Raw genomic sequence first — 25033 nt, 5'->3', positions numbered from 1 at the left:
AGGCCAACGTTGTAGCAGATGCTTTAAGCCGGAAAACTCAACTAGCAAGTTCCTTAGTGAGAGAGTGGAGCCTGTTGGAGGATGTCTGTGAGTGGAAACCTCGTTTGGAACCGAAGAGGGTGATTTTTGGAAATATTGAGGTGAAATCGGCACTGATGGAACGAATCAAAGAGGGCCAAGTAAAGGACCCAATAGTACAAAAGTGGGTAGAAAAGGTGGAAAAAGGGGAGTTATCTAATTTCAATCTAAGCCCTGATGGAATCTTAAAGTTTCGAAGTCATGTCGTGGTACCTAGGGATGAGGAATTGAAAAGGGAGATTTTGGAGGAATCACATTTCTCTAGGTATACGGTGCACCCAGGGAATAATAAGATGTACCGAGATCTTAGAAGTCTGTATTGGTGAGAAAATATGAAGGCGGAGATTGCCCAGTTTGTGCAAAAATGTTTTACATGCCAACAAGTAAAAGCTGAGCATCAAAAGCCATCAGGTTTGTTACAGCCTTTAGAGATCCCTGAATGGAAATGGGAGCACATAACGATGGATTTTGTGTCAGGATTGCCACGAACACAAAAGGGGCATGATGCAATTTGGGTGATAGTGGACAGATTAACTAAGACTGCACATTTTCTGCCAGTGAACATGAAATATCCTTTGGAGAAACTTGCTAAACTCTATATGGATGAGGTAGTAAGACTACATGGAGTACCAGTGAGTATTGTATCGGATAGGGACCCCAGGTTTGTATCCCGATTTTGGCAGAAATTACAAGAGGCTTTAGGGACTAAGTTGAGCTATAGTACAGCGTATCATCCGCAAACTGATGGACAATCTGAGAGAACCATCCAAACTCTTGAGGATATACTGAGAGCCTGTATTGTGGATTTTAGAGGAAGTTGGAGCCAATACTTAACTTTGGTTGAGTTCGCGTATAACAATAGTTATCATTCCTCTATTCAAATGGCTCCATATGAAGCATTGTATGGACGAAGATGTCGATCTCCAATCCATTGAGATGAAGTAGGAGAGAGAAAAATTATAGATCCGACCACAATACCATGGGTTGAGGAAGTGTATGAGAAAGTAAAAGTGATCCGCCAGAGGCTTCAAACAGCCCAAAGCCGTCAGAAAAGCTATGCCGATCATAGGAGAAAGGACTTGGAGTTTGAAATAGGGGATAAGGTGTTTCTTCGGATTACACCATTAAAAGGAAAGATCAGAGCAGGAAAAGGGAAAAAGTTGCAACCACGATATATAGGACCTTTCAATGTACTTCAGCGAATAGGAAAGGTGGCTTATCGACTTGAGCTACCAGCTAGTTTGTCTAGGATCCATGACGTTTTCCATGTTTCTTTGCTTAAGAAATACCATCCGGATCCAACTCACATTTTGCCACCTGAAGATGTTGAACTTGACGAGTCCCTAACTTATGAAGAACGACCTATTCAAATACTGGATCGAAAGGTGAAGGACCTGAGAACCAAGCAGATTCCTTTAGTAAAGGTTCTATGGAAGCATCATGAAGTGGAAGAAGCAACTTGGGAACTAGAAAAGGACGTGCAAGAGAAATATCCCGACCTGTTCACGACGAAAGGTATGAATTTCGAGGTCGAAATTCTTTTAAGGGGGAGAGAGTGTGAGGACTCGCAAATTTCTTATATTTTTCTCAAAAATACCCTTTTATTTGAAAATTATTATTTATCAAAGCCCCACTACCCTATTATTGCACACTAAGTGTAAATAAACCTAGAAAGTAGGGTTTTATTTTTGGTTTCAAGTTTGGAGCAAAATTAGGGTTTTCGCGATTTTTCGCCGGATGAATTTTCGGTACAGAGTAAGGATTAAATTTGGAGATTAAAAGTGACTTTTAAGTGAGAAATAATATGTCATTAGTATCAATAATATAAGGTTAGTGAATGGGAAGTAAAAACCCTAATACGTGAGTTTTTAAGAAAAACGGCGCGAACCGGCGGGTCCCGCGCACTACCGATTGAACGCACCACTTGACCACCATTTTTCTTACCAAACAAGCTTGTTGACTTTTGAACAAAATATCTTCTTACTTGGCAGCTGCTTTGACCGAATTCTAAGGCTAGAAATGCAAGAAAGAAAGAGAAAAAAAAATGAAAGGTGGTGGTGGCGACAAGTGTCGCCACCTAAAGGCTTCTTGACCAAGACAAGGACTTTCTATTTATTACCAAAATTTCACAACTTTCCTCTTCATTTCTGCACTTCTTGGCCGAGAGGAAGAAGAGAAAAACACCAAGGGAAAATCTCTCCATTTCTTCTTGAATCAAACCACTAAGTGAGAAAACAAAAGAAATAAACCGATTAAACTTACCTTTGAGTGATTAGTTAGTGATTGTTGGTGAGATTTTGGAAAGGGAAAGCTAAGGCTACACTTGGTGAACTCTAATCAAGGTAAGGAAGATGATCTCTCTAATTTTTACTTTCAATCTTGTTTAAATTAAGCTTAGTAACTCAATTTTGTGGTGAATCATGGATGTTATCATGTTTTGGAGGTTTTCCCCTTTTTGATATTATGAACTAGGGTTTGAGGACTTTCTGCCAATTTGATGTATGATGCATATATGTTGCAATTAAGTTTATATGAGGGGTTTTGGTAGTGATTGAAGTAAGAAATTGAGGAAGGTTGCATTAAAAATTGAAAATTCCAGATTTCTGGAAAATTCTGCTTCCATTCTGTCCGGTTTTGTAACCTCATGTTAGAGGCCGAATTGGCCTTAGGTCAAATAATGAAAGTTGTAGATAATGGTATTTTGTAGTTTCCTACAAAAGTTTAGCTCAATCGGAGCAACGTAGGTCATGAAAAGTCCAAAATACCCTTACTGTTTTAAGTTTTTCCCCAGCAGTCCGTTTGGTCAGTTTATCCAGTTTATCACGTTTTTTCACTAGGATCCGTACTGATTTAGCTTTTTACCAAAACATGAAAGTTTTAGTATTCTGACTTAGCTTTCAAACGTCTCTAAGAACACCTGAATCGGACCTGTGTAACCTGAGATATGACCACTACAGTGCAGTGTGGTTAAATAGCCGACAAGTTGGATTTTAGTTCTGTAAATTGAGGATTTGACTAGGTTGCATTGGAAAATGGACTAAGTGACCTTCATGAACATTGTAGCCCTGTGTCTTAGCTTCAAAACGGCATAATTTTCGTCTCAATCCGATAAGCGTAGCCTCAGATGTGTTATTTCCGCATCCACACGTCAAATCTGTCTTTTACTAGATTGTATTTCTGCACTTGTTGTTATTGTGATTCTTATTCTTATGATATGATGAGCCTATGGTACGGCTTTTGACTTGAATTATGATATGTGTGACTTTGGGTTGTGGCTGAGGAAAAATAATGAAGCCTAAATGGCTGGAAAATTAGGTAAACACAAAGGGCATGCTGCCCGAATTTACGCTCGAGAACTAGAAAACTATACTTGCAACTTGAGTAAAGGTAAAGTGATTATCACTTGAACTAGCGACGACCTTTGCTACTATGTTTATCGAGGGTTATACGTTAGGACTTGGTCGAACTTGTACCCTTGAGGAAAAGACATAATGGCCAATGTAAACTTGAATTTCCTTGTACTTTCAACTCAAGTGTTATTTCCAAGCATCTATGCTACAAAACCTTACGATTTGAAAAACGAGCAAGTGTTTCATGAGTGTCTTTCAAATGAATTTCAATTGGTCGATTCTTAATGAACGGGACGTTTAAGTTTCGAATCCTACTCGTGTTTCAAAGTTCTTAAACTGAATTTTTATCGCAGATCTGGACTCCAAGCCTGGAGTGTAATTGAACGTGAATACTTGAGGCACTATATTTTGGTGAGTGCTTCCAAATATCCGATTGTACTTGATATATGTGTTCCTTACTTGACTTGTATGATTACATGAAAATGAATGATAGGGCAAGGGTGTACTTTACCGCACTTGCCTAATATGACTTGTTCTTGCTATTGATTATGCTTCACTTGCTCTACATGTACTTGAGATATGTCTTGCCTGGAATTCCAGAAACCCTGTGGCTAGTTAATCGAGTCGAGCCGGCAAGGGCCTGGTCGATTAGATAACGAACCCTGGGTCACTTGTAATGTCGAGTGGAGTGTTATCTCCTCGACTAAACGGTATACTCGAGTATTACCACCCGTGTTTCGTGTGGCGTGCGGGCCCGGGAAAGGGGGTTGATCGGTGGACGGGGATTGGCGTGTAGTGGAGTTTTATTTTGGACTTGTTATTACTTGAAAGTTGACGGAGTGTCAACTACCCATTGATCAAGCTGGAATGGAGCCGAGATATGATTACCGTATCCTTATATATGACTGCAAACCTGATATTACTTGGCTAGTTGAAGTACTATTTCCCTGATTTGACTTGTTTGCTCGCTATTTCACTATTACTATGTTATTCCTTGCTTTGTTGGCCAATTTGATATTTGGAACTTCACTGAGTTTCGGCTCACCCTATTAGTTTTGTTTTCCTTACAGGGGTACGAGCGAAGCGTGAGAAGTGTAAAGGCTAGCGTAGTCTAGTTACTTTAGACTTTGTTTTGAATTTTGGTCTTGTACTCGCGCTATTACTCGAATGGAATCTTTTGTACTTGGACTGTATACGTTTTGAACTAGTTTAAGTATATCGAGACTTTGTACCCTGATTCCTATCCATGTATATTATAAGCTTGAATTGGGAATATTATTTATGGTTCATGGTTGTGTGCACGTGATTCGAGTGAGTGAGTCCTGGCGAGAGCTGGGCAGGCGGTCCGCCGAACCCTCTGGTACGCCTTAGGGAGAGGTGGCGTCGTCACACACTTTAGTTGACCATGGCTAGGTGAGTGTGTACTTTATTGCACTCGACCTTAAATGTGCATATGCATGAATGTAGGCTAGCTGTAGACTTTATGGCATCAGCTAAATTGGGCCCTTCGCTAGAACCCTTATCTGAGACGTCAGGTAAGTTGGACAGTCTTTGGTTAATCATGCGTATGCATGAATGCAGGTCGGCAATGGCTGAACTAGGCCCTTCGTTGGAACCCCTATTAGGCTAGACATCCTTGGGTTGCTCATGCGTATGTGTGAATGTGACAACCCTACCTTGATGTGATACTTACTTGACGCGATCTAGACAACGAATCACCAACAGTTTAGCAGCGGAAATTTGACCCAAATTTAATCCCCGAGATAACGAACACTATTGATATTATCTCAATCCGTTACCTAATGAATTAGCGAACCAAACTATAGGTAGAGGAACGCCACAACCAAGGAGTTACTTGATTGATAAGTTCACTTGAATAACTTGAGAAAGATTCTCAAATATTCAAAGAGGCTCTCTGGGAAAGAGAAAAGTGAAAACTCACAATTTTATTGATCTTCAAAACTGCCTATGAAGGTCTCTTGCCTTGGCTATATATAGCCATACAACTTGAAAACCTAAAGTGACTTGAAAACCCTAACTCGGCTAGGCTAGGCCTTTGGCCCGATTCCACTACTCAAATCCACTATCTAATGGTCAGCTTATAATCGATCCAATGAAGGCTTTAAGCTGGCCCAACATAACCCAATAAAAGCTAATTAACTAACTTAAGTTATAGTGAGCCTAGACTCTATAAATCGGATCCAACTCAACATGAGGTCTTGGACCGAATTTATTCCTAGCAAATAAAATAGAAATCTAGAAAATAAACTACTAACTATTACTAAAAGATTCAATCTCTTGCAGCCCAAAACATGGCCCATAAGTGGCTCATATTTCGTATCATTCCCCTCCTCTTAAAAAAAGATTTGTCCTCAAATCGTGTTTGGAAATGAATGGTACTAGAAGAGTTGGCAGTATGAAACTTCAAATCTCCACAAATTGGCTCTCTTAGAATGGATGATACTTGCATACGTCGTGATTATTGTAAGTCGCTGCACATGTCTCTTGGTTAGCTTGAAAATGCTCACAATCCGCCATGGGAAACTCAAGGCTTTACTCCAACCACTCCAAAGCTCTCTAATTAGCATTGTGTCATGAATGGTCGAATTTGGACCTACACAATAAATCACACGATTAGGATTTGTAGGTATAAAATCACTTGACAGCTTACCATTCACATTCACAAGATAAGGATCTTCATAGTGATGCTCAATCAGGTTAGAAAAGTCTCGGACATGATTGTGCAAAGTTATAAAATTCATTGCAAGTTGTTGTGGGTATGGCCTATCTTGCACAAACGGAACAAGATCGAGATAGGTAGCTTTTGAACCCTCAAATTGAAGAATAAAACCAGGTTGTAAGGAATCAGAATTTGGACCAATGAGGAAAGGATTGTCACCAACAAAATAAGAAGGAAATTTATAACAAGTTTCAAGTGTAGAAACTCCCTCTGAAACTTCATTATTCCTCCCAACAAGCAAATCAGGCTCATGGTTGACGTTGAACATCAGTGGATGACAAAGAGAGACAACACTTAAGGTGCAAACTCCATGAAAAGTTTGATATTCACCAATGGATTTAGGCATAGAACATGCCAAGATCAACTCAATTTTTCCTTGCTTAACCTGCATAAAAGTAGAAACACTAAACAAAGTAGAGTCAAGATCGTTAGAAAAAACATATGATCTCACATCCTTTCTCACAATCAGCTTACTCTTAGAATTTTTAATCTCTTTTTCATGCTCAGTAGCTGACTTTTTCCCCTCATTATTCTCAACCTCTTTCTCCTTTTCAACTCCCTCGAATTTTACCTCTTCAGTCACAATTCTCTCCTCCAGCTCTTTCTTCATACTATAACGCTCATGCTCACTCTTCATGTATGCTAGATCAATACAAAGTTGCTTAGAGTTAAGCGACACAAGCCTGGTACGACGGCCATTAAATGTGAAGGAATACTTATTAGTATATCCATCATATTTGACTTCTCGATTAAACATCCACCACTGTCCCAACAGCACATGCGTCACTTGAATGGGAACCACATCACACAACACCTCATCCACATATTGACCAATACGAAAAGGAACAAGTGTGTGCTTAGTAATCCAAATATCACCACTATCACTTTGCAACTTGTAAGGTCGAAGATGATCAATGGTTGGAAGATTCAATTTCTCAGCCAAGACAGTACTTGCGAGATTAAGTTCACAACCCTTATCAATGGCTAAGCTGCAAACTTTATCCTTGATATGGCAACGTGTGTAAAACCAATCATTTTTTTGAGCTTTGATGATTTCCAATTGCTCAGTTATCTCACGCAATGCCACAGTATTTACTCCTTTAGGCACAAGATGGTGAAGCTCCAGTTGAGCATTCGCTTGTCTCATACTTTTATTACCTGGAAAACTCAACAAAAATTAGTAGAACAGTCCTCACTCGCTCCCTTCCGTGTTTCTCTCACTCTCATGTTTTGCTCAAGTGTTTAAAAACACTCTAATGATCTCACCATTCACTTTCAAATCCCTTGATTGCCCCCTTGAAGAAATCAGAAATTTCCCTCAAGTAGTTCAACCAAACGTCAACCAAGTTTGTCCCCAAAAGTGGTGTATGAGAATCTGGAAATTTGAAGACTAAATGATGACTCAAAACAGCAATTATACAAGAAAGAATTTTTTCTGGAATTTTTTTCTGATTTAGTCCGCAAAAGGGTGACTCAAATGTTGGGGAAGTTTGACTTCGACAAGGACTCTAAGACTAGATCAGGACGGACTCCTTTTGGACACTTTTAGCAATCTGCAAAAATGACTCAAGATACCAATTTGTGGTGTGGACAGAACGCAAGGTTCGATTGACACAAGAACAAGATGGCGGAAATTTAGAATCCTAGAAGGACTTTACCCACTTTTTGCATGCGGCCGAATTTTCTTTGGAAGTTGGGATCAATGTTTCTTGGGTGATTTTGGGTTATGGGTGTTTTGGTGTTGGCGGCTGGTTTCCCCAATTCAAGCAAGGGAAGTCTGAAGTGGACAGCTTTGGTGGTGGCTAGGGTTTGCCCTAGCAAATCCAAGGCGGTTTGGGTTTCCTTTGTCAAGAAGGTTGCCTATTTCAAGAAGGTTTCTTATTTCTTGTGATCCAACTCTGGTTCCTCTTTCTTTGTTTCTCTTTTTTTTTTGTGCAACCAGAATGCTTTTCTTTCTTTTGAATTTCAAATCCCACCTTCAAAACACAAGATTTTTGTGTAGTGTTTGTACAAAGGTCAGCCGCAACTCAAGATCAAGAATGGAGGTTTGTTTAGTTTCAAGATTTCAAGTATCAATCCCCCTTATCAAGATATGTATCAAGAGTTCCAAGAAGCAAGGTAAGGTTATCAAGAATTCAAGAACTATTGTAGTCAGCCTTTTTATGCAAAACAAAACAATATTCCTAGCCCTCTTGTTCAAAACACTTCGGTATTAAGAAACAACTAGCGACCAGAATTTTGTTTTCGCCTCTTGCATGTGTTTCTTTTCTTTTCTTTTCTTTTTCTTTTGGTGGTTGCTTTACACAACCAGAACGACTCAACAAAACAATGAAAAGACTAAGATCTGGTCAAAACAGTAGCAAGAGATGACAAGACAGATTGCATGCAAGAAACAAGATACAAGAACACAACGATGGCACAAAACCCTAGCGGCTGGATTTTTTTTTTTTTTTTGACTCTAAACCAACACAAAACTTCAAGAACAATATAATAAGACACCAAAATAAGAACGAAACACAAGTTATAAATTTTTTTTGGATGAACAGTGCCGCTACAGTAGCGATGAACAGTATCGCTACAGTCGGGGCGGTGAACAGTATCGCTACAGTAGCGATGAACAGTATGATGCTACAGTACTTTTTTTTTTTTTTTTGAATTGGCACACAAACTGATTTGAAACAAGAGTATGTGACTCGAAACACAAAAGAAAAGAAGGATATAACCTGGTGGTTGTCGACTAGCTCTGATACCAACTGATGTGATACTTACTTGACGCGATCTAGACAACGAATCACCAACGGTTTAGCAGCGGAAATTTGACCCAAATCTAATCCCCGAGATAACGAACACTATTGATATTATCTCAATCCGTTACCTAATGAATTAGCGAACCAAACTATAGGTAGAGGAACGCCACAACCAAGGAGTTACTTGATTGATAAGTTCACTTGAATAACTTGAGAAAGATTCTCAAATATTCAAAGAGGCTCTCTGGGAAAGAGAAAAGTGAAAACTCACAATTTTATTGATCTTCAAAACTGCCTATGAAGGTCTCTTGCCTTGGCTATATATAGCCATACAACTTGAAAACCTAAAGTGACTTGAAAACCCTAACTCGGCTAGGCTAGGCCTTTGGCCCGATTCCACTACTCAAATCCACTATCTAATGGTCAGCTTATAATCGATCCAATGAAGGCTTTAAGCTGGCCCAACATAACCCAATAAAAGCTAATTAACCAACTTAAGTTATAGTGAGCCTAGACTCTATAAATCGGATCCAACTCAACATGAGGTCTTGGACCGAATTTATTCCTAGCAAATAAAATAGAAATCTAGAAAATAAACTACTAACTATTACTAAAAGATTCAATCTCTTGCAGCCCAAAACATGGCCCATAAGTGGCCCATATTTCGTATCATACCTTCCCCTAGAGGGTACCCAAGAGTTTGGTAGACCGTCTGCCCAGCTCTCGCCAGGACTCACTCACTTACATTCTGGAAATAGTCTTTCACGTCTCTAGCTTAACATAAAAGTTCCATTCAACCAATAATTCACACTTAATTACAATCCAAAAGTGGAACTTAAGTGTACATTACCAAAGAACCCCAAATACATTCCATCCCCAAAATACAAGTACATGAAGATTATACACACTAGTTCACGCTTACTTGCTCCAACCTCCACTCCTGTAAGGAAAACAAACTAATGGAATGAACTAAAAGCCCAGTGAGGGTCCCAAATGTCGCGCCCCATTTTTAAATGAGGAAATAATGTGTTTAAAAAAATGAATTTTGATTAATTTTTTACTAGAGAAAATGAGTTTTTGACTTTTAGAAAAACGAATAAAGAAATGGGTCTAAATGAGACTAAAAAGTGCCACGATTTTGACCCAAAAATAATAGTTTAAAAAGGGTTTTTAATGAAAATAGGAGTCGCCACTTGGTATTGAGTTAAGGTGTACCAAGTCACCAAAATGAATTTTTAAAGAAAAAGTAAAAGAAACCCTTTTGAAACGACTCCAAGTCTACGAAAATCAAGAAAAAAGAGCTCGGGAGTCATAGTTGAAAAAAGGGAAGGCAAGGATAAAATCTAAGGCACCCTTTCAACCTAGCCAAGGCTAATTGCGTGATTTAGTCAAAAAAAATTTCTTATTTAACCTAAAAATTTATTACATTTGGATGTCACTATGCAAACCTAAACCTAGGAGGATATCGGGGGGGTCAAAATATCACTTCAAAGCTTCATTGGCACAAATCACATTAATTGTGATGCCCAAGCTGACCCTTTGAAGAGGTCACGAATATGAAAAAATATGAGAGTGGAAGGAAAAAATAGGAAAATTATAATATACAAATATACGTGACCTAAGGGAATGCATCATAATGGGTGCGTGGAACTAATATTCGTGACTTCAATTTTCCCTTTAATAGAGGGAATACGAACGTGCTAAAGCTAGAAAAGCCACACTCGTCCATATCCCATATTCAGGGGGTTATTTTCCTATCTAGTCAAGCAAATGATAACCTAATTCTAATTTTCTTAAATGAAATGCAAGTCTAATGTCATGTCTCATAGGGATAAGGAATATACATATATGGGAAATATGGGGTAGGGGATACACATATAAGGAGGAAATGTCATGCACAATGAAAAAATCCTAAAAAAATAGAAAATATGCATGAAAATGAAGGGGGTCACATGTAACAGCCCCACTTTCCCCTAAGGCGAACCAAAGGGGTTAGCGGACTGCCTGCCCAGCTCTCGCCAGGACTACGGATCAGATTAGAGCTATCTATTGCGATCCGGAACTTACAAACGAGCGTAAACAGATCAAAATGGTAAAATAACCCAGAATAAAATACAATGAAATCCGGAGTCGGCCATGAATAGTAACCAATCCGTCAAAACCCAACCGAAAGAGCACGCAACCATTCACATCTGAACTTTAGCGTTTACCAATCAAAATGACATACAAAAGTTTCAAAAGTTAATATATACACACGGTTTGCCAAATCAAAAACAAACGCCCCAAAAGTACTCTTAGGGTTTTAATACATGAGCTATGCAAAAGATATGTTCAACTAGCTCAATTTGGCAGCCATTTGTCAAATCCAGTCCAAAAGTATTTATTTTTCCTGTAAGGAAAACAAAAGGAACAGAACGGGGTGAGCTTGCGCTCAATGAGGTACCAAACAGATAGCATTAAAATCATGGCATTTCACATTTAACAAATCAGATACACATGTCAGATGTAAAGCAAAGGAACCAATGATTCAAATCAGAAGGATACGGGTGGCTCTCAGGAGCCAAATTTCCAGCGCAATACTTGATCCAAACTGGTTGACTCTCCGTCAACGTATATAGAACCAATGCGTCCGTAGACCCCTCTTATCACCGAATTCCGTCCACCAAACACCCCTTTACCGGGCCCGCTCACCTCAAACGAACAAAAATGGTAATACTCGAGTATACCGGAATCAAGGGTCTCAATACCCAAAAATCCCCGAACAGACTACCGTGGTTCGTTATCTAATCGTCCAGGCCCTTGCCGGCCCGACTCGAATAACTTAGCCACAGGATTGAGTTCATAGGTCATAGAAATCCGAACAGATGCAGACACAGATAACAGATTCAAATTTTGCATAGTAAATTGGCATATGAACAGACTAGAGAACGAGTGTGATAAAGTACACCCTCGTCTCGAACAAATAAACAGATTGCAGAGCAGAAATCAAGTTAAACAGCAATGGAGGGGAGTGGTACACTCACCGGCTCAACTTCAAAAGTTTTTACTTCAGATTGGCCTTAATCGCCAAGAAACCCTAAAATAATCAAAATAAACCAACTGAAGGTTTCATATCCAAAATCGAGTAAACGGAATGCACAAGTGAGGCTCGACTACACGTCGTACGCCTTGCCCAAAAATACTAATGCAAGGGTGCAAAAACATGATTTTCTTGGAAACAAAAGATAACATGAAGACCTAGGGTCAACAACCCAAAAGCCCTTCATTTCCATCAAAAGGCAAATCCAACTTAAAGGAATCAAACGGCCTAGAAAATCGGGCAGCACCGTCCCTAAAATTCTTACTTTTCCAGCCATTAAGGCTTCATTATTTCCTCAAATCAGCCCCAACATTTCACACCAAAGGTCATCTCATTTCCCAAAAGCCGTACAGGGTTCAAAGTGGTACAAGTACAAAAGTTAGCTAGGAAACAACCAAAATGAAAGCAAGCCCTAAGAGAGACTCGACGACGAGTCATAAAACAATGCTGAACACAACCCCAACAGGGTCTCATATGCATAAATAAGCATGGTAGCAAACCAGAAATTAGAAATAGCATTAGTCTTGGCCCCAAATAGAAAAACTGTTTTGCCCTTATTTTGCGGTAATGGCGTCAAATTCACTACGATTATCGGATGGGGGTGTAAGACCCACCGTTTCGAAGCCAAGAAACAGAGCTACAACAATGTAGAAGGTAACTCAATCCAATCCTAGAACAACTAGGTCAAAAGTGCCAAATACCAAACCAGAATTACCAAAACAGGTTGGCAAAACACACAAAACTGTAATTACTATAACTCAGTCTATACAAGTCCAAATGCCGAAATTCCAAAGGCATATGATATCTAAGACATCCAGTAACATTTCATCAGAAGACACCAACTTCAAAATCCAAACCAAAACCAGTCAAAATGTCCAATTACTATCGCAGTTTCGCACATTCTGTTCACCCAGAACAGCAACAGTAAAAACGGCATAACTCACTCTACACTACTCCAAATGCCCTGAAATTTTTCAGGCACTTCAAAATCATCAATACCTACAACTTTCATGTTTTGAACAAAGTCCAATTCGGCCTCTATCTATGACCTAAAATTTCGGACAGAATGTTCAACCAAGAACCCTAATTTTCCAGAAATTCTTCCAAATTCAAAATTGATTGCAATTTCCTATCATATGCACCTACTAGAGCTAAAGCCCCTTATTACCAACCATCATACTAGTCCAAAACATCAAAATCATATGAAACCAGAAAATTCATCATAAAATGGAAAACTTCACCAAAACTCTTCAAATCAAGAAATAAATCACATTTTCCAACACTCAAGCCACTTCTAAGCATAATATAACCATCATTAGATGTAGTAGGGTGTTCAAGCATCACTTACCAAGCAATCAAGAGAGATAGGGAGTGTGGACACCTTAGCTCTTCAAATCAACTTCACTAATACACTCAAGAGCACCAAAGGAAGGAATTTCATGGAGTAGATTCTAGTTTAAGGACTTGAGTTGGGTGATTTGAGCTTGTTGGAAGCTTAAACTTGGAAGAGTTTTTCTTTCTTCTTTGATGAGAGGTTCGGCCAACACAAGGGAAGAAAATGGTGAATTTTGTGAATTTTTGGAGATATTTAACCAATTTTGGTCAAAGGTCAAAATAGTGAATAGTAACTCTTAAAGTCAAACCAATGGAAAATTGACACTTGGCACTCTAATAAATGCATTCCTATCCTTTCTTTTCTCTCTCACATCAATCAAATCTCACTCTCTACTTATCTCGTAACATCCGATAACTTTTCCACAGTGGCCGAATTTTCCCGAACTTTTCGCACTCGTGGGTCCCACGTCCAATATATATTCTTAATTTTCTAAAAACTATCCAATACGAGAAAACTCATCTTAAAACTATAATTACTCATAAAATTCACCAGGAAAATATTCCTAAGCCAGAAAATGCAGAAAACATGCAATTAAGGGGAAATAAACCCTAGGAAAAATATTAGGGTTTTACGGGTTCTCACATCACAACTAGCGTTGGACTAGTGTGGTGACGACATGCATTTATTACAATCAAATAAATCATGTAAAACATAATAAAGCAAGTAAACACATAAATCACATATAGCACATAGCACATAAACATGATATCTAGATGCAAGACCCTAAAAAAACGAGTAACATGTAAACACAAGCATTCAAAACACACAAAACAAATAAAGCAAATAAATCCCTAACTATTACATTTGGGGGTCCCAACTACAATCTAAAAGGGAAAAGAATGAAATGAAATGAAATAATAATCTAAGTATTACAATTTTGGCATTTAATTGCCTTCCAAATAAAAATTAAAAAAAATATACAAAATCAAAACAATTAAAGTGACTAAATAAATAAATGAAATAAAAAATTCAAAAAGCATGTAATTACGCACATAAAGTCACATAGGGGCACATAGAATCAAGTAAAATCAAAATAAAGAGTAGAGTATATCTTTCTTGAATTGGTGACCTAATGAAGTGAAGTTTTCCTTATTTATCCTCTAAAACAAAGAAAAAGGTCAAGGTACCACTTTAATTAACAAGTAATCATAAAAGATGAAAATAAACATAAAATTGAATCAATTAAATCATTCAAATAAGAGTAAACAACCCATGGACAACAAATTAAAACCAACAAAAGACCCAATTGAAAGAATTAAAGAAATTTGAGAAGTCAAATTATTATTATTACAAATATTAAAGGTCTAAACTAAAATAAAATAAAGTTAAGGACTTAAGACGAAGCCTACCCAAAACTAAATGCTAAAATTCACAAAATAAATAAAAATTCATTTGTTATAATTAAACAATAAGATTTCCCAAAATTAAATCCAAATCAAGACTATAAATCTATCAAAAATCATTAAACCTTAAATTTCATCCTAAAACTCATAAATAATCTATCTAAAAATCATATTAAAGTATATCAAAGAAAAATTGAAATTCAAAACTACAAGATTGATTAAGTTTTCGAATTTTCTGGGCCATAGTAGCATTAGACAAAAATTAAGGGGTCACAGTGCAATTTTAGAAAAATTTTGCATGCAAGTGTCGAAGTCATCTTCTTTGTAGCTTCTGCAATACCAGAAGCTTATGCAAATCCAGAAATTTTCACTCAGCAACGCAAAACCCTTTGGTTTATTCACCAAAAAAAAAACTCAACACCAAGAATTCAAACTCACTTCTTAACAAAATCCAATGACAAAACACTCCATAGGCAAGATTAAAGCAATCAAGAACACATAAAATAGCAAGAAACTACAAGCATCAACAGCTCCAACATGCGACTAAATGTAAAAATGCAACAGAGGCATAAAGAAAGAAACTTGCGGCAAACATGCACACAGCATACCAATCGAACAACAAAGAAGTCACAGGCTTTAAGCAAACCAAGAGCTTCAGCAGCAAAGCGACTCTCGGCCCTGTTGCAGCAACAAAGCGGAGAGCTCCAACCCTATTGCAGCAACTCTCGGCCCTTCATAAGAGTCCTAGTATACTTAACCCAGAATTGACTCAAGCAAATCCTAACTTATTCAAGAACGAAATGTGAGAACTTGAGACAAGGGAGAGAGGAAAGATCCAACAAGCTTTCGGACACAAAATGCAACAAAGTAACCTGAACGTCTGCTAAACTTCAACCCAAAATTTCCAGAAAACAAAGCAACCAAAGACCCGAATCAGAAAAGTGCACCAGACAATGAACCCCAAAACTCATGGTTCTCATCCCTCTTGTTTCGCACATGAAAGAAAGCTAAAGGTTTTTGTCCCTAAGAACCATCCGACGCTGCCTTCCTTCTCCTTCTCATGAAACCCATGAAACATCATACCATAAAGCCTATACAAATATCATTCTCCTTTTCACCGCAAGCATCTTATTACTAAACCACAACCTAGGAACAAATTCTAAGAACAGCACCAAACAGATTCTAGGGGGAGTAAACCGGCACCGACATACCAAAAATAAAAATAAATAGCGAAAGGCAATAGCTTTGGGCTGTATATTTTCTAGACTAAATAATCAGAACCAGGGGAAAGACAGGGACAAGCTCAACCATGAAGAGGAAATGCAAAATTTTCTGATGCATCAAAATTACAGCAACTCATCATACAAACATGCAAACCTTTTGCGAGAAAAGAAAATTCTGCAATCTTTTGGGTTCATCGTTTTCAAGCACAAAACCAGCCATGACTCAAGCAAAACCCCCACGGATTAATCATATAGAAAACTATAGAAAACCCTAATCCCATTTCCTTACAAAAATCATCCCAAGGACCCCTACCAAAATCAGAAATCATCCACCAAACAAGGGGCAAAAGCAGTGGTACCAACAAAAGCTTATTCATAGCAAAGATTCACATCAGGTAAGCCTCAAAAGGTTCAGAATATGACTTATACGATATACTTACTGTCACGCCCCGAGCCCGCACGCGCCCGTCACGTGACATCTGCCGTATTCCCAAGTCCCACTCAAGAATACAAGGCTATGTTAACTAGACTACTTTTACAAGTACTAAAACAATTTAACTAAATAAAGTGCGGTACGAATTACATATAAAAGGACGTCTACGAATAATCAAGACGTTCGTACATTTATTCTCTAATTGAAACAGCGGAAACAAAGGTAAATAAAACCAACAACTGGACGTAGCCAGCCTGCCAACTTCTATTCATCTAAAACTAATAAAAGTCATCATCAGGGTCTTCTACGTAAACCAATTCATACTCTTCAGAATCTGCAAAAATGGTAAGAAGTGGGTTGAGCGACACATCGCTCAGTAGGTAATATTTACCCCTCTGTTGGACCATGCACTCTTAGTTTTATAGATACATATACAAATATAAGTATAACTCAAATCGTTTGCATATCATTCACATCTGTAATTTTGAAAGTAACGTCATTTGTAAAGCAATCAGCAGTAAATAAGGACAAGCAATTTAAAAGCATCTTATTGATAGTTGTACATGAGAAATTGTAAAGTCATAAATAATTTCGTCTCAAGTCACAAATCTCTTCATATCCATTCGTAAATCAACTCATATCAATTCATAAGTCTCATTTCAAATCAGTTCATAAATCATTCCATCAGATTAGCTCATAACAAGTACATGCAATGACTGGCTACTGAGTACTCAGTCTAGAGATTAAACCCCTACTAGGTGGACGACTAATAAGTTTCATGACTACCGATTGGTCTCATTCATATTTGGGTCAATCGGCCGGACTCGATACCAGGCTACCATGACCTTACCAATCGGCCGGACTCTATACCAGGCTACCATGGCGATTAGACAGGACTATAGCCCCTACCGTCTATTCCATGACTGCTCTGAGCTTCACTTGTCAAAATTCAGTTCATATATCGTATACATAAATCTTGGCTTTCGTAAAAGATTCAGCTCATTTTGTATGTAAGAAACATATCAACACATTTCAAATAAGTCGCATGGTCCATTTTTGTATAGTAAAATATAACTCTCATAAATCTCCAAGCAAAACATTTAATCAAACACCTTTCGAGTCAACACAACAAAATAGCATTGAAACAAAAATTTCACTTTGCACGTTTGAAATCTCAAAAGGGTAAGTACCACCTACCTCTGTTGGCTGCTCGAGTGGAACTACCTTAGATCCTTGTATCGTATCTATCAAATGCATAGGTTCCCTAATTAGTTGCTACTTCCTATAAATGCATAAATATACAACCTCTAAGTAAGTACGAGATTTATATCTAGACCATTATATGGACCCTAATAGCATTTCCCTCAAATTGGATGATTTCTATTTTTTGGAAAGTTTCCTAATTTTGGAAAGTTTCTATTTTTAGAAAGTTTCTTAATTTGGAAAGTGTTCATTTGGTAAAGTTTCCTAATTTTAAAGAAAATAATTATTCACAATCCTGTTTATTACCCTGACTACTATCTTACTATATTTATTTATAATTTATGATTATCCATTATTATTATTACCATCCTCGTCGTCGCTAATTTATTTTATTATCGCTTATATATATGTTAGATAGTTATTATTACCTTTCCCTTTATTTCCACTTTTAGGCGTGTAATTTATGTATACATGTACATATATATATATATATATATCTATATATATTGACCTATTATAATTATTATTGTCTTAGTTTATTCCATTCGTATTATATTTTTATCTTTGTTTATTTCCTTAATTTACTTCCTCCATGTCCATATTGTTATTATCCCTACTATTATTGTTTATTAATTATTATTTACTATTATTATTATGATTATGATTATTATTAATATTAGTGTTATCGTCAGCATTATTATTTACTATTATTATTATTATTATTATTATTATTATTATTATTATTATTATTATTATTATTATTATTATTATTATTATTATTATTATTATTATTATTATTATTTTAAACGTTTCGTTTAACCATTTAGAATTTATCTCACCTCATCTACATTAACCTCATAAGGCTAAATTAAGATATCCTAGATTTTTCTTTAAATATCTGAGACGTAATTAATTAAATAAAAGTTTTACATGACCAATACTTGAATTCTAAGAATTTCTTTAAATTGGGTCCTGAATTTTAATACCCATGATCACCTATAAAAATGGACTAGTTATATTCAAAATTTATTTATTAAATATTTATTTATTTTATCTTATATTTGGTTAACATCTAAATTATCCATTTTTCCTCTTCGGGTGAGAGCCATGGTTGGCCAGAAGGCCAACCATTTCCTGTTAGACCATGGTCGTCAGAAACCATTTGTTTGACCAAGGTCTGGCAACAACATTCCTTCCATTGGTTGGCCGAAAAGGCCAACCATTTCCTATGTCCATTGTCGCCAACACTTGCTGGCGACATCATCTTTCAATATTTTTTTTTTTGTCTTGGGTTGGCCGAAAGGCCAATCCTTGGAATTCTTCTTGTGGCGTTGCAGAGGCCGAAACAGTGCTCTTCCCTTTCTTTTTTTTTTTTTTTTTTTTAAACAGATTCAAACACCCTATAATATCAGGATTAAAATCAACCCCCCTATTCCTATTAAACCAGATACGAATCTTATCAAAACATACATATCTACACCTATATAGCAACGATACATGCCCATAAAATTATTAGAACAATTGATACAACTACTAAAACTTAAAAGAGAGGTTCTCTTGTGCGAACTCGAGACTTACAGGTTTAGGTGCCTAGTCGTCGGATTGATTGATGGTGTTGCCTACTTCTCCTTCTCTCCTCTCTGACGGCTCTTGCTCTAGGGAGGTAGACGAAAGAAAAGTAAGGCTAGGGTTATTTTCCTGTCTAGGGTTTTAATAAAATCCTAAACCTAGCACTACTTATTAGTAGGTGGTTTGGGTAAGAGTTTTCATTTATTAGACCTCTTACCCTATTTAACCTAACCTGCAATTATGTTTGCTTTTGCCCATAATAAATTACCATTTAATTAAATTGGCAAGATAAAATGAGCCCAAAAATCGTGGGTTTTACATTCTACCCCCTTTACAAAAAGTTTCGTCCTCGAAACTTATGTACCTTGATAAAAAGATAGTGATGTCTATTTCGTATATCTTCTTCTAACTCCTACATTGCCTCTCGTGGTATATGGTTCGTCCATTGCACCTTCACGTAGGGTATGGTCCTTCTCCTTAGAACTTGATCCTTATGATCTATGATTCTCAAAGGAACTTTCTCCACTGACAAGTTTTCCCTCACCTCGATGGGTTGTCCTCCAAAATCTGGTTCGAGTCAGATACATACTTCCTCTGTCGGGAGACTTGAAAAACATTTTGCATCCTCGATAGAGCTGGTGAAAGGATCAGTTGATACGCTAAAGGTCCCACTCCCTCTAGTATTTCGTAAGGTCGTACATACCTTGGACTTAACTTGCTACTTCTTCCAAATCTCATCACTCCCTTGGTAGGGGATGCTTTCAAATATACTTTTTCTCCCGTTTGAAATTCTAAAGGTCTTCTCTTTAAATCCGCCCAACTCTTGTTTCGGTCCTGAGCTACCTTTAGTCTTTCTCGAATAACCTTAATTCTCTCCAAGGTTCTTTCCATCAAATCGGGGCCAGTGATCAGCTTCTCCCTACTTCATCCTAATATAATAGCGATATATACTTTCGCCCATACAACGCTTCAAATAGTGCCATACCTATCCTACTATGATAGCTATTATTGTACAAAAACTGCATTAGTTTCACCAACCTATCCCAACTATCCGAGAAGTCTAGAACACAAGCTCTTAGCATGTCTTCCAATGTCTGTACGATCCTTTCTAACTATCCATTCATTTGGGGGGGAAAAGGCGGTATTCAGTCTTAGGTATCAATCCCTATAATCTCTTGGTAGGTCGACCAAAATCTAGACATGAATTTAGGGTCCCAATCCGGCACTACTTTCACAATTCATTTTCAGATTAGATATCACATTCTCTCCCCCTTTTAAAGATTCCGTCCTCGAAACCTAGAAGACATAAACATCAAGATAAGTTAACAAAATTTCCAATGTTCTTGCAATACGTCTTGGGAATTATTCCTACAATGTCTAAATTGGATTCCCTTATTTAATTCCATCAAGCTTCTGCTGCGCACTCTTATTTTCTCAATACCTCCCATCTTCATATTTATATTGTGACGCCCCGAAAATTAGGAGATTGTTTGTAAATAAGATACTAAAGTGTATTTCTTTGGGTTTGATTTAAAACCTTATTTTGTTTTAAAAAGATTAGAAACCCTAAAATTTTAATCAAAAACCCTAGTTTACTTGTGATTAACTGGTTTCCTTCAATATCTCATCTTTTAATAGAAACTCTAAATTCAATTTATGGAATTGGAAAATCCCTCATGTTATTTTAAAAATGTCCCTTTATTTGGAAATTATTATTTTTATTAAGGCTTGCTACCCCATTTATTCCACGATAAGTGTAAATAAACCTAGAAAGTAGGTTTTCACCTTTGGTTTTAAGATCGGAGTAAAATTAGGGTTTTCGCAATTTTTCACCGGATGAATTTTCGGTACAAAGTAAGGATTAAATTTGGAGATTAAAAGTGACTTTTAAGTGAGAAATAATATGTGAGTAGTAGCAATGATATAAGGTTAGTGAATGGGAAGTAAAAACCCTAGTATGTGAGTTTTAAGAAAAACGGCGCCAACCGGCGGGTCCCGCGCACTACCGTTTGAACGCACCACTTGACCACCACTTTCTTACTGTATAAGCTCATTACTAATTGAGCAAAATATCTTCCCCCTCATGATGATAGCTTGACCGAATGTGTGGCTCAAATGCAAGGAAGAAAGAGAAAATTTTGTGGTTGAGATTAAACCAAGTGTTAGCCAAACTTGTGGCAAGAATTAATTCTTATCTTTCCATCTTCTTATAAGACAAACTTAGCTTCATTTCCTTCCATTTCTGCATCATTCCAGCCGACCAAGAGAGAGAGAGAAGTGAGAGCTTGAGCAACCACATTCCTTCTTGATTCACACCAACCAAGTGCTAAGCTAGAAATCTAAACCGATTGATTGCAAGTTTGGAAGCTTGGGAAGCTAAGGAACCAAGAAATTTCAAAGGAAGTGAACTATCACTCATCCAAGCCTTGTTTTTGAGGTATTCAATCTGATCATGGTCCTTGATCTTTTAAATCTTGTGTTAAGATGTTATTTAGCTTAAGTTTTGGCTTGATTTCAAGATGAGCAAGTGATTGTGATGATTATTGGATGAAATAATAAAATCAGGGTTTTGGGGATTTGCTGCCATACTTGATGTGTGACTCACATATGTTGTAATTAAGGTTATATAAAGGGTTTTGGTAGTGATTAGAACAAGAAATTGAGGAAAGTTACATTAAAAACTGAAAATCCCAGAAATCTGGAAAATTGTTCTTCCATTCTGCCCGTTTTTGTAGCCCTATGTTAGAGGCCGAATTGGCCTTTGGTCAAAACATGAAAGTTATTCAGAATGGTATTTTATAGGTTCCCACAAAATTTCAGCTCATTTGGAGCATCGTAGCTTGTGAAAAGACGAAAATACCCTCGCTGATCTAGGTCACTTTCCAGAATTCCGCGTGGACAGTTCAGTCCTTTTGATTGAGTTTATTCACTATGATCCGTTTAGATTTAGCCTTTCACCGAAACATGAAAGTTTTATTACCCTGTCTTAGCTTCGTAACACCTCCAAGAACACCTTAATTGGATCTTGGTAGACTGAGATATGGTCATTTGAGTGAAATGCGGCTGATTAGCCGAATAGTTGAAACCAGGTTACATGAGTTGGGAATTTGATCAGGTTACATTGAAAATTTGACTGAGTGCTCTTCATGAAAGTTGTAGTGTTCTGAAGTAGCTTTAAAATTCCTCTAAGAACACCTGAATTGGATTTTTGTACACTGAGTTATGTTCATTACAGTGTTCTGCGTTTAAACAGCCGACGAATTGGTTTCTGGTTTAGTAATTCAAGAATTTGACCAAGTTACATTAGAAACTGGACTAAGTGACCTTCATGAATATTGTAGCTCTGTATCTTAGCTTCGAAACGGCATAGGTTTCATTTTAATACGATAAGCGTAGCCTCGGATATGTTATTTCCGCATTTGTACGTCAAATCTGTTTTGAACTAAATTGAATTTCTGCACTTGTACTTAATACGATTCTTGTTATTATGATATTGTGAGCCTATGGAACGGCTCTTGACATGAATTGCTGATATGTGTAATGTTGGGTTGTGTTTGAGAAAAACAATGAAGCCTAAAAGGCTGGAAAATTAGGTAAACACAAAGGGCATGCTGCCCGAATTTTTACTCGAGGACTAGAAAACTATATTAGCGACTTGAGTGAAGGTTAAGTATTTATCACTTGAACTAGTAAAGACCTTTGCTACTATGTTTCTTGAGTGTTATATGTTAAGACTTGGTCGAGCTCGTACCTTGAGGAAAAGACTTAATGGCCAATGTAAACTTGTATTTCCATGTACTTTCAACTCAAGTGTTATTTCCAAGTATTTATGCTACAAAACCTTATGATTTGAAAAGCGAGCAAGTGTTTCGCGAGTGTCTTTCAAATGAATTTCAATTGGTCGATTTTTAATGAATGGAATGTTAACGTTTCGAATTCGACTCGTGTTTCAAAGTTCTCAAACTGGAATTTTTATCGCAGATCTGGACTCCAAGCCTGGAGTGTAATTGAACGTGAATAATTGAAGCACTATATCTTTTGGTGAGTGCTTTCAAATACCGAATTGAACTTGATACTTGAACTTGATACGTGACCAATCTGATTACATGTTATATACGTGAATTGTAAGGGCAAGAGTGTACTTTATCGCACTTGCCCTTACGTGATATACTTGTTTATTGTTGCAATTGACTTGATATACTTGTTTATGGTGCGCGCACTTCCTGGAATTCCAGAAACCCTGCGGCAAGTTACTTGAGTCGAGCCGGCAAGGGCTTGGTCGATTGGGTAACGAACCCTGGGTCTCTTGTTTTGTCGAGTGGAGTGATATCTCCTCGGCTAAACGGTATACTCGAGTATTACCACACGTGTTTATTTAGGATTTTGGGCCCAGTAGGGGGTGAACGGTGGACGGAGAGTCGTGTAAGTGGTGTTCTACTGGATTGGTTACCTACTTGAAAGTTGACGGAGTGTCAACTGTTACTTGATCAAGCTCTGGAGATGCAATGGAAATTTGGCTCCTGAGAGCCTTCCGTATCCTTATACTTGAAAGTGATTATTGCTTATTGGATTGCTGTTCCTTTTGAAAATCGAAAAGCACTTTATACGTGCTCATTTGGAAATTTGCTACTTGAAATATTATTGTCCACTCTTATGAGTTTTGATGCCGTTAACTTGCTACATGGATATTCATACTTTTAAAATGGGCAATTTGTTATTTGAAACCTCACTGGGCTTTTAGCTCATTCCACGCTATTTGTTTTCCTTACAGGAATACGAGTGAGGCGTGAGTCGTGAACAGACTAGCGTAGTCTAGTTGCTCTTGAAATTGTTTTGACTTTTGACTTGTACTCGCGCTATTCCTCGAATGGAACATGTTGTACTTGGATTGTATACATTTTGAACTAGTTTGGTGTATTGAGGCTTTGTACCTCGATTTCTATCAATGTAAATTATAAGCTTGAATTGTGAATGTTATTTATGGTTCATGGATGTGTGTACATGACTCGATTGAGATAGTGAGTGAGTCCTGGCGAGAGCTGGGCAGGCGGTCCGCCGAACCCTTTGGTACGCCTTAGGTGGAGGTGGGGTCGTCACATATATAGCTCAGATGGTCATAATATCTCTCACAAATCCAGCATTCTAAATATCGACTTATAATGCTCTATAGAGATCAACCTATAGAAAGGATGCCATAGACACTAACAGTACCATTTTTTTCTTTTGTCACACATTCTATAACAACATACTTATCTACTATCACAAAAAGTAATCATTATCTCAATAAATGGGTTCCTGCCCACTGTGTTTGTAATTGATAACGGAAATCTCTTATTTCTCTCAAATCTCAAATCTAAAATAGCATCACACCGATTCCAGATCCTATAACCTGAGTTATTACACCACTAAATGCCATGGGAATCTTATCTCCTTTGGTCATTTTTTTTTAACTCAATTCAATTTTCGAAAATATTAATATCTCAAATATCATTTCACAAAACTCCTTGATCATACAAAAATATAGAAAATTTTATACAAAAAATTATTGTCAAATTCTCATAGTTGAATATAATAACTTTATCATAAATTTGGTAAAATATTTATCTATGTATAGAATTTCGAACTCATACAGGTTTAGAAACTGAAAGTGTTTGAAATACATAAGTCAACTAACTATACTTCTTACAACATTAGAATTTAGAGTACAAAGAGAATTTATCAAGAATTATTGTTAGATTTTTCTATACGATAAGGAAAAAAATATTATTTTTTTTGTAGAGTATTTTTATCTAAAGCTCTTTTGAGATTGGGTGAGTATAAAAAAATATATATATATATATTTTGCACAAGATTGTAGGATATAATTATTCAA

General features: G+C 37.1%; 1 protein-coding gene and 1 long non-coding RNA gene across 2 annotated transcripts; both read left to right on the top strand.

Moving 5' to 3' along the window:
- Nucleotides 1-539: 539 nt before the first annotated feature.
- Nucleotides 540-2089, top strand: LOC140021238 (uncharacterized). The gene is made up of 3 exons (XM_072072004.1): nucleotides 540-739; nucleotides 1148-1593; nucleotides 2070-2089. The coding sequence occupies exons 1-3, from the start codon at nucleotides 540-542 to the stop codon at nucleotides 2087-2089; spliced, it is 666 nt and encodes a 221-aa protein (XP_071928105.1).
- A 19328-nt stretch (nucleotides 2090-21417) lies between these two features.
- LOC140021101 (uncharacterized) lies at nucleotides 21418-24077 on the top strand. Its single transcript, XR_011825070.1, has 3 exons — nucleotides 21418-21598; nucleotides 23143-23202; nucleotides 23933-24077. It is a non-coding gene; the product is annotated as an uncharacterized lncRNA (long non-coding RNA).
- Nucleotides 24078-25033: the final 956 nt, after the last annotated feature.

Source organism: Coffea arabica, chromosome 11e (genome assembly GCF_036785885.1).
Source record: "Coffea arabica cultivar ET-39 chromosome 11e, Coffea Arabica ET-39 HiFi, whole genome shotgun sequence".
NCBI lineage: Eukaryota > Viridiplantae > Streptophyta > Magnoliopsida > Gentianales > Rubiaceae > Coffea > Coffea arabica.
Note: the sequence above shows the minus strand (reverse complement) of the source record. Positions and strands in the feature narration are given on the sequence as shown.